General features: G+C 35.3%; 2 protein-coding genes across 4 annotated transcripts; one reads left to right on the top strand and one right to left on the bottom strand.

The window, feature by feature from the left end:
- The first annotated feature begins 612 nt into the window (after positions 1–612).
- On the top strand, positions 613–4720 carry LOC112710371 (probable lipid-A-disaccharide synthase, mitochondrial). Of its 3 annotated transcripts, none has more exons than XR_011865370.1 (8): positions 613–1037; positions 1422–1521; positions 2021–2126; positions 2215–2438; positions 2656–2734; positions 3106–3244; positions 3916–4142; positions 4294–4720. XR_011865370.1 is itself a non-coding variant. In XM_025762552.3 (8 exons), exons 1-8 carry the CDS (start codon positions 796–798, stop codon positions 4481–4483), a joined length of 1407 nt encoding a protein of 468 aa, XP_025618337.1. In that variant the 5' UTR covers positions 613–795; the 3' UTR covers positions 4484–4720. The 3 variants fall into 3 exon arrangements, 1 of the variants encoding a protein (XP_025618337.1); XR_011865369.1 differs by having other exon boundaries at positions 3106–3349; XM_025762552.3 differs by having other exon boundaries at positions 3106–3344.
- A 791-nt stretch (positions 4721–5511) lies between these two features.
- Positions 5512–9127, bottom strand: LOC112710370 (uncharacterized). The gene is made up of 2 exons (XM_025762551.3): positions 6305–9127; positions 5512–6147 (listed from the first exon to the last, which is right to left on the bottom strand). The coding sequence occupies exons 1-2, from the start codon at positions 8997–8999 to the stop codon at positions 5768–5770; spliced, it is 3075 nt and encodes a 1024-aa protein (XP_025618336.1). The 5' UTR covers positions 9000–9127; the 3' UTR covers positions 5512–5767.
- Positions 9128–10037: the final 910 nt, after the last annotated feature.

Raw genomic sequence — 10037 nt, 5'->3', positions numbered from 1 at the left:
ATTAATTGGTGTGAAAAATAAATGAACACTATTAGTATTTGAAAAAGTAATGTACTCTAATTTAATACATAATAAAGTACTATTTTAATTTTTAATTCACAGAGAATTTAGAACATTATTTATATTTTGACAGAATCACTTATGAATAATAACATAACATAATATTTCGTAGCTTTTTTTTTTAGAAAAAGATAAATAAGTCCTTGATCTTTTGATCCATGGATATTTAATTCTGTGAGAATTTAAAAATGCATTTAAATTCCTAACATTTTTAAAATTTGGACATATCGATCTCTCATGTTTACTTACGAAAAAATTAAACGTGACTCCCGTTATACTGACCTGATTGATATGAATACACACGTGAAAGAATTTTTAAAATGAGATAAATTAGACCCAAAGATGAATGTGTTCAAATTTTAAAGAGGTTAAAAATTTAAATATATTTTTAAATCTTCAAAACTTAAATGTCAGCGAACTAAAAAGTTAGAAATTAATTTGTCATTTTCTTTTTGTTAATAACAATTTTTTTGTTTGCTTAAAAATTTTCATATATTTTTCAAACAATATCAATATTCCTTTATTTTTAACACCAAATAATATCTCAAATATGTTTTACATTCACGTTATTATAGTCTTTATTTATCTTGCCCGCGCATTGCGCGGGGATCTTGCTAGTATATATATATATATATATATATATATAGAAATAACAGCCTCATATAACGGCCGCAGGTAGCAGGTTCCAGTGACCGGCGACGGTGAGTGGCGCGTACGGTGGTCCCTCGGACGACGATGTTGGGCGCCACTGTTGGCAAAACCTTGTGCAGAAGGAAATGGAGTCCAAGCAGTTCGAGTGCGCTGTGGTTTTCGTCAGTTCCAAGAACTAAAGCGCCGTTGGAGATGGCTGAAAGAGATGGGGAACTGAGGGTCTTCGTTGTTGCAGGCGAAGTCTCTGGAGACTCCATTGCTTCTCGTGTCATGGCTTCCCTCAAGCTTCTCTCCCCTTTCCCTCTTCGCTTTGCTGGTGTTGGAGGGTAACACCGTTTTCTTCGCTCTTAAATCATCAATAAGAAAAGAAGCAAAGAGAAATTGAAAATGTTCATCTCATAATGATTGATTGTGATCTATGCAAATCGAGAATTGATGATTGAAGTCATATTGATGAAGAACCTAGAGTTAGTTAGAATTAGTTAAATTTCCTTTTCTAGCTGTTGCTTAGCTTGCATAGTTAGTTACATGATTACATTCTAGGGACTTGTATATAAGCTGACTGTGATTCTGTAATCAATGAAAGGATTCGTTTTCTCCATTTGTAACTTTGATCACTCTCTTTTCTCTTTGGAACTTGGAAGAACTCATTTTGGAGTTCTGTTAACTTTTATGTTACTATCTATCATTTTGATGTTTATCTATTTCAGGGCTAAGATGTCAAGTGAAGGAATGCAATCTCTTTTTCCCATTGAGGATATCTCGGTCATGGGAATTTGGGAACTACTGCCGCATTTGTATAGAATCCGAGTGAGTGTGTGAATATTATCTTCCTTGCTTTCTTTGCAATAGTCAACATTTCTAGTTAAGAGGGTAATATACCCTACCTTTTTATAGTAGCTGAAGTTTTGCTATGACTTTATTAATTTGAATTTTGAAACATAAGCGCACTAGCCTTCCATCTACTGGGGTATGGGAAGGACAGATGTAAGCAGCCTTATTCTAATAAGCCAATATTAGGTCACAAGGAAGCAAAGCATTCTGTTGTACTAAGGCTCACCCTTATTGATATGAAGTATAATTTTTTAGATTTTTATTTAAAATAAGTAGGACATGTAATTATGTTAGCACTAACTGTTAAGGAATGTTCTTATTCTTTAGAATTTTTTTTAGATCAACCTCCTAAAGATGAACATTGAAATTGAGTCCTAGGTTTGTTTGTTGGATTTTGTTATGTAGATGTCATGTATGTGTTAGTGAAATGAGATATTCAGAACATAAATTTCGATTGCTTATTTAAAATTTTCAGGTGAGATTGAAGGAAACTGTAGAAGCAGCTGCTTCATTTGAGCCTCATGTTGTATTAACCGTAGACTCTAAAGGCTTTTCTTTCCGGTTCTTGAAGCAGCTAAGAGGTACTAATTCCCCTGCCTTGCTGGGAAAACTGCTACATTTATATTGTTGACAGTTAAGCTGTATGCAAGTGGGGGAATGGCTTTGCAGCTAGATATAATCAGCAAAAACCACACTGGCCAGTACACTTTCACTATGTAGCACCATCATTCTGGGCATGGAAAGGAGGCGAAGCAAGACTCAGAGGGCTAGCAGAAATTGTAGATCATCTATTGTGCATACTTCCGAATGAAGATAAAATATGTAAATTGAATGGAGTGTCTGCAACCTTTGTTGGCCATCCAGTCCTAGAAGATGTTCTAGAATTGAATTTGGTAAGACTCAATTATTTTGTAGTTTTAATAAAGCTTATTTCTGCTTATCATTAAATTTAAATTAAAACTGTGTTATAATTTATCTTTTCATTGTTCAATCGATCAAAATATATATTTATTCGTCTTTTATATGTGGCAAAACTTGTATTGGATTTTCTCACTGTGCTAAGTCGTTTGGTAAAGTTAAGTTTGTAGTAATTGCTGGATATTTTCACAGAGAAGCAATTACTTAGTCCCTGATTGGAGGGCTGAAGGCAATGCTGAAGATTTCCGAAATAAACATGTGATACCCTCAGGTATGGATAATCAGATGAAGATCCACATGCTCAATATGCTTTTCTCAATTGCTTAGTGTTTGTGGTGCAGGCACATGTAAGGATATTGTTTGATCTTTCACCAATTTTACTCTAATAAGTCTTTTTCTCAGATAAGTATTTGTTTTTGCTTTCTTTGCAGAAATAAATAGTAGGTGTGAAAGAAAAGGATATAAAAATTGGGTTTTATCATTTAAAAAATGAAAACATGAAAAAAAAAAAAGATAGAAATAAATACGTTATATTTGATAGAATTGGGCTAAAGGTTATTTTTTACAGTCATATATAGTTTTTTTGTTCAGCTTTTGAAATCATATTTTGATGTAAAATCTCGTTGATCTTTAACTTCTAAGGAGCCACTGTTGTTAGCTTGCTTCCTGGAAGCAGGGTACAAGAAGTCACCCGGATGCTTCCCATCTTTGCAAACACATTGGAACTCCTGAAAGAGACTTTTCCTCAGATGATGACAGTCATTCATGTTGCGCCTAACAAGTATGTGGAAAATTTTATTGCTGAGGCTGTTCATAGATGGCCTCTTCCTTCTGTTTTAATTCCTGGCGGAATGACTCAGCTGAGATATGATGCCTTTAGTGTAAGGTCCCCTTGTACACTCATCTTTTACAAATATGTCGAAGTCGTTGGAATTTGGTTTCATGAACTCATCTTTTATTATATTTATTTTTCTATCAAAAATGGGAAAGAAGAAACAATTCCAGTGTTTCTTTTAGCTCATTGCAGATTCTGACAGAGCCAGCTTTATCAAATTTGTGTGCAGTATAGAAATACATAAATCTGAAGTTGCCTTGGCACCATAATTGGTGACAGCATAGGAAATTTTCAGTTTTGTTCCTGCCAATACAAATTACTGGTAGTTATGCTCAAAATGTTTCCTGAATAATGTTTTCAATCTATTCCTTCTGAGTACTTTCTCATGTTCATCTTATTATTACAATATTACTTTATATTAGACAGGACCATAATAGGATAATTTTCTGAACTTGGAAATGGTTTAAAGCTACAATCAACTAACTATGTGAATATAGATAAATTGATTTTAACAAAGCTTTAATATTCATTTGTTGACCCCATATACCTTACACTTTTTGCCTATAAGGCTGCATTCTTGACTTGTTCCTAGTTAACTTCAATTAACTGCATTGCAGGCAAGTAGAGTTGCATTATGCACATCTGGGACTGTTGCTGTGGAGCTGCAGCTTGCACGTCTACCTTGTGTTGTTGCATATCGTGCCAATATTTTGACTGAATGGTATATTAAGTACAAAGCTAAGATACAATACATTTCACTTCCCAATATTCTCTTGGATTCAGCTATTATTCCTGAAGCGCTCTTCCGGTCCTGCACACCAGGGAACCTAGCCTTGTTGCTCATGTAAGAATTACACGCAAAATATTTCATGTGTGTCTCAAAAGCTTAGTGTATGCTAAAATGCATGTAAAAATGAAAGCATTGCACTTTACTATTCAGTTGCAAAACAATATTTCTCTGGGACATTTGATGAGGTCTTGGCTCTATACTACAGGAATTTAATACACGATAACAATTTTCGAGAAGAACAAATAGTGGCAGCTGAAAAGTTTGTTAAGCTTCTATTGCCTTCAGAAAGAATACAAGGCAACCTTTCTCAACAAGATTTGATGAGAGCTAATTCTAACTACAGTCCAAGTGTAGTTGCAGCATTGACTATATTGAACTATGGAAAGCCTATATAACAAGTATCTAAGGACATCCAAATATTGAAGGATCTACGATATCAAATTATTTACAACGAAAGTTCAACATTGAGGTGGAGATTGTTACCTAATGTTCCAAACCACATGTAATCTAAAGCACTCGGAAATGCGTCAGGTTTTATTTATATTTATAATACATTTTTTAATTATATCAATATGCTTGTTACTGTCTTCTGACCATAATTAGTAAACAGAGGTTCCAAATGTTTACAATCATTCATAGAAGTTACTCATCTAAGAAGTTTTGTTGAGTAGATGTGAGATGAATAGCTTCTACCGAAAGCTTTTTGTTAGAAAAAAACTAAAACAAACATTTCTTTGACTGTCTTATTTTAGCCATTTCCATAACTCAAGATCATTTGAGAAGAGAGATATGCAAAGACTATCTGTTATCTACTATAGTGTGAACACATGTCAGATTTCTTCATTGAACCTGTTGTTTTGGAGGCCAATGGAGTGATACAATCCCTTGCAAGTGATTTTGTTTGAGGTTCAACACTAACTCTTTGATGCTTCCTATTGCATCTAGATGTGAGAGTGAGAGGAGCAAATCTGAGCATATATCCATACATGAATGGTTAGGCTTTAAGTTTTTTAAAATGTCAGATGATCACTTAGATACCTTTCCATTTATGCAATATCTAACTGCTCGGATTTTTTCCTCTCACTCTCGCATAAGCTCACTTTTTGCACTAGATACCGATATGCAAGACTCTTAGATGCCTGGATTAGGCCTATCTTGTTCTTGAGATTAAATTTTGAATATTAAACTTGAGATTTGCATCTCAGTTGGCAATCGTCACTCTTGAAGTAAAAATAGAGATATTCCATTATGTACTTGATAGGAACTGGTAATTCTATCGTAGAATAAGTGTATACTATATAGAACTTCCGACAAGAAGCTCATGTTATAGGTTATTTCAAGAAAACAAACATAGAAGAACAAGCATATTCTCTAAGTAGGAGAAGAAAATGAAAAGGTAACAAACAAGATAAGCTGTATACAATCTTCATCAGAAATCATAAAACTATTGTCTATTGAATAATTAAAATATGGAAAGGATATTTGAGAACTCTCCACTCTCTTCTCTAATCCACTCCTTTTTAGTTATGGAAATTAACTCTTCTAAGTGGAACTAGTTGGGTGTCCTAACACTACTACTTTCCAATTACATGGAAATTTCAAGCTGATTTAAAAGCTTTATAGCTTGTTGGACCCATAATCTGGAAGTAACATGCATTCTTAATTTATTATTTATGTGGTCAACAATACTCCACATTTACTAAACCACAAAGAAATGCTTTTCTGGTTACATTTAGCTCCCTAATGACATCCCTCATATTTATTCTTTCTCTTGGAGATTCAACTGAGCAAGCTAGTCCAATTTTGATTAGAGAAAATACACACGACACTATGTTGCCTTCTTTTTCTGCTAATGGTTTCTCTAATTGTTTCAGTGGAAAGGTTGAGTCCACAATCTCCAAAAGCTTCTCTGGATATGCCCTTTCCACATAGTTATGAAGATTGTCACCGTCTTCAAAAAATTCTTCCGTGGGTCTTCTGCCAGTTAGCATTTCCAATACTAGAATCCCGAAAGAATATACATCACCTTGTGTTGACACCTCAGAACCTATTCCATACTCTGAACACGTTGATTATGGTCAATGATTAGCGATATAACATACCAACAATAATACAACAAGCATAAAATTCCATTCTAGAAAAGAATGGTCTAAAACTCCTGTTTTTTTTTAGAAAAGGAGATGTTAGAATTTAAAGTTTTCAGGTAATGATCATACCTGGAGGAGCATATCCAATGGTTCCTTTGAATCCACTTGTGCTGGATTGGTTATGAGAGGAGCCATTTATTGTTGAGAGAATCCTTGCTAATCCAAAATCAGTCACATGAGCTACCATGTCATCATCAAGAAGCACATTGCTTGGCTTTATATCACAATGAACAATAGGTTGTTCACACTCATAGTGAAGATAATGTAACGCTGAAGCTATATCTATAAGAATATTTAATCTGTGAGCAAGGTCCAAAGTATGTGTTCGATCTGCAGTTTCACCTTGTGGATGCAGCCACTTTTCTAAGCTTCCATTAGACATGTACTCAAAAACTAGTGCTTTGAATTCTTCCCCGCGATAATCTATGCTTGAGCAGCATGTAAGAATCTTCACAAGGTTTCGATGTCTAATAACTCTTAGTGCATTGCATTCAGTGACGAAACTCTTATGAGCTCCTCTCATTTGAAGGTTGATCACCTTTATGGCAACGACCCTGTCTTCTGATTTTAGGAATCCTGTGTACACAGAACCAAAACTCCCAGAACCAATCAAATTGTTGGTAGAAAACCTTTCTGTAGCAGCATATAAGCTTTGGTACGACACTATCGAGCTCTGGTCTGTTGTTTTTGATATCAAAGATGATAGTTGCTTTTGCCTCCTACTCCAACATATAGTAAGAATTGACAACAGTAGAAGACAAATGACCACACAAATTATGATTCTCACTAGCTTCAAGTTATGCTGCTTTTTTTGTTGGTTAGTATTGGGGCATGGTGGCAAGTGGAGCTTTGAGATGCCCCCACAAAGCTTCTTGTTGCCTGCTATTGATATTGCACTTGTATTCTTGAAAACTCCTTCTGTTGGTACCTTGCCATCCAATTTATTGAAAGACAAATTTAAGTATGTTAGTAGAGAAAGGCTCTGCAATGCTGTTGGAATCGATCCAGACAATTTGTTTTGTGATAGATCCAATTGGATGAGGCTCTTTAATGAAGCAATTGATGGAGGTATTGTCCCATAGAAGGAATTCCCCTGTAAGTTTAGGTATTCCAAATTTATACACTCTCCTATGGTTGTGGGAATCTCTCCAAACAGATCATTTTTAGATAGATCCAAAGTGCCAAGGTTATTAAGGGTTCCTACCTCGACGGATAGAGTGCCAGAAAATGAGTTATGAGATAAGTTCAACAATGTTGACAAGGTGAAAAGGCTGAATACCTCCAAAGGTATAGCACCACTAAGATTGTTCCCTGAAAGTTCCAGGTATTGTAACTTTTGCCAATTTCCAACTATGGGTGGAATTTTTCCTTCCAACTTGTTGTTTGAAATGCTTATTTGAAGCAATTGAGTAAGATTACCCAAGGAGCTAGGTATCTGTCCTGATAGTTGGTTTATCCCCAAACCTAACAGTTGGAGCTTATGAAGCTTCCCAAAAGTATTTGGAACAGTCCCAGTAAATTGATTGTATTCTAGAACCAAGGCAATTAAATTTATGTAATTTCCTATAGATTCAGGAATAGTTCCATATATCTGGTTATCACCAAGATATAGTCGAATGAGTTGGCTTGACAAATTACCTATGGAGTTGGGCAAAGGACCCCCAAATTTGTTGGTTGACAAAATCAAATTTTCCAATTTGGTACAATTTACCAAAGATGTAGTAAAATCCAAGTCATTATCTGAACCATTGCCTAGATTATTATAATTTAAGTTTAGCCAGTGAAGGTGTTTCAACATTCCTAGACTTGGAACTTGTCCAACAAAACTGTTAACACCAATATCAAATACTTGAAGTAAAGATGCATTTGTGATGGAAGTTGGGATAGGACCTGACATTTGATTTGCTCCAATGCCAAACACCTGCAGATTGGTGAGGGTGGAGAACATGTTGGCTGGAAGGGAGCCGTGAAATTGGTTTTCTGCAGCTGTGATGAAAAAGAGAGATGACATATTGTAAAGTGAAGCAGGAAGTGTACCGGACAATTTGTTTCCAGGTACTGCAAAAACTGACAAGTTTCTAAGTTGTCCCATTTCTTCTGGTAAATTGCCCTCCAAGTTATTATAGGCCAGAGAGAGAACATCAAGAGAAGAAATATTCCACATGGTAGGTGGGATTTGTCCGGAGAAATTATTTGTGAAAAGATTCAGCTTTTCAAGCTTCCTTAGTGATCCAATCTCTATTGGTATTTTGCCATGGAGATTGTTGCTTGACACATTTACGTGCCTTAGATCAGAGCAATTTGTCAATTTGATAGGAAACTCCCCTGTTAGTATGTTGTTTGAGAGTGAGAGTTGTTGTAGTCTGAACAAACGACCCAACTCCGTTGGAATTTCTCCATAGAAGCTATTGTTTTGGAGGTAAAGGTTTCTCAAAAAGGAGAGATTGCCAATATAAGGCGATATAATCCCACGCAAATCAGATCTTTTAAGATTCAACATTACAACCCTTTGATGTTTGGTGCTGCATGCGACTCCATGCCAGTTACAAAAGTGGGTAGAGGTGTTCCATGATGTCAAAACTCCGTGTGGGTCATCAGATATTGATTCTTTGAACTTAAGCAATGCCATGAAATCAGTATCATTTCCCAAGGCGGCGGTGGCGGCTGTTGTAAGCTGTAGCCACACTAAGTATACATAAAAGAGAAAGGAAGCATGGAAGAGGTACATGGACCAGATTGGATATGGGGTGGAAACAAGAGGCATTGTTTTGTTGGAAAACTTGGCTGAGAGTATATGTGATATGATTTAGAGTATTTAGGCTTTAGATAGAGCAAAATGTTGTAATGCTGTTATAGATAGAAAATAATAGCTAGGGTGGTCTGCATGAAATATAGAAGGAAGTTTCATTGTGAACGATTCTTGTGTAATTTTCAACGACTTCAACTAAAGATGGATTAAAAAAATTGAAACTTAAGCAGGAGCTTCTTAGTACCTTTGACTTTGAGTTTATAATTGGATAAAAATTTAAAATTCACTTATCTATATGGAATCAGAAAAACCAGAATTTTTTAATGGGAATTCAGTAGCTTCATTGACCTATTTCACGTAGTGTGTGTACTTGTAGGTAACGACAGCTTTCTTGGACTGCTGTTAATTTCTGAAATATGTGGGATTCCCTATCTAGTTTGTTGCATTATTATTGCAATCCGTAGTTGAATTCATTTGTTGCTTTTGCAATCAGAAAGCAACTACCAAATACCATTGACTTTCTCTTCAAGTATTGGATTTAATTATGTCGAAGGATATCTTATAAAAAGAAAATATGGGTTCCGTATCAGCTACTAACACTCATTTCTTTTTGGCCCGTCGAATTATTAACTCACTTGTATGAATGGAGTCGATTGACAACATCATGGATGCCGAGTATCCTGGGTGATTGTGGAAAATTTATGCATTTGATCAAATTGTCGAATTATTAACACCTTTCTTAATTAATCTTCTGGTTATCTCAAAGTTGCAACTAGAAGCTTGCCCTCATTAATGTTCTAATGCAAAAGTGAGTACGAGAACGCGTTTTTGGGACGTTTAGGGTGTGTTTGGCAAACACGTTGGAGAGGAGAGAAGCACGTTTGAGCTTCTTGAAAACTTCACTTTTATGTTTGGCCATTTTTATCTTCCTTAACGCAGAATTGATTCTGCTTCTAAACGCACGTTTAGGAGAAGTTAAAATTTGTAGCTTCTGCGTTTCATGGTTGCTTATTGTCTTTGGAAAATTAGGTAAAAAATTTATTTCTTTTTTAC

The sequence above is a fragment of the Arachis hypogaea genome, chromosome 9 (genome assembly GCF_003086295.3).
Source record: "Arachis hypogaea cultivar Tifrunner chromosome 9, arahy.Tifrunner.gnm2.J5K5, whole genome shotgun sequence".
NCBI classification, from domain to species: domain Eukaryota; kingdom Viridiplantae; phylum Streptophyta; class Magnoliopsida; order Fabales; family Fabaceae; genus Arachis; species Arachis hypogaea.
The sequence above is the reverse complement of the archived record's forward strand: the minus strand, read 5'-3'. Positions and strand labels throughout refer to the sequence as shown.

What these genes read in the sequence shown, in the direction of transcription:
- LOC112710371 (XM_025762552.3), top strand. Translation starts at nt 796, where the DNA reads ATGTTGGGCGCCACTGTTGGCAAAACCTTGTGCAGAAGGAAATGGAGT. An exon ending in CGCATTTGTATAGAATCCGA is followed by an intron (nt 1,522 to 2,020) that starts GTGAGTGTGTGA and finishes TAAAATTTTCAG; the next exon opens with GTGAGATTGAAGGAAACTGT. An exon ending in ATGTTCTAGAATTGAATTTG is followed by an intron (nt 2,439 to 2,655) that starts GTAAGACTCAAT and finishes ATATTTTCACAG; the next exon opens with AGAAGCAATTACTTAGTCCC.
- LOC112710370 (XM_025762551.3), bottom strand. Translation starts at nt 8,999, where the DNA reads ATGCCTCTTGTTTCCACCCCATATCCAATCTGGTCCATGTACCTCTTC. An exon ending in CATTGGATATGCTCCTCCAG is followed by an intron (nt 6,148 to 6,304) that starts GTATGATCATTA and finishes CAACGTGTTCAG; the next exon opens with AGTATGGAATAGGTTCTGAG.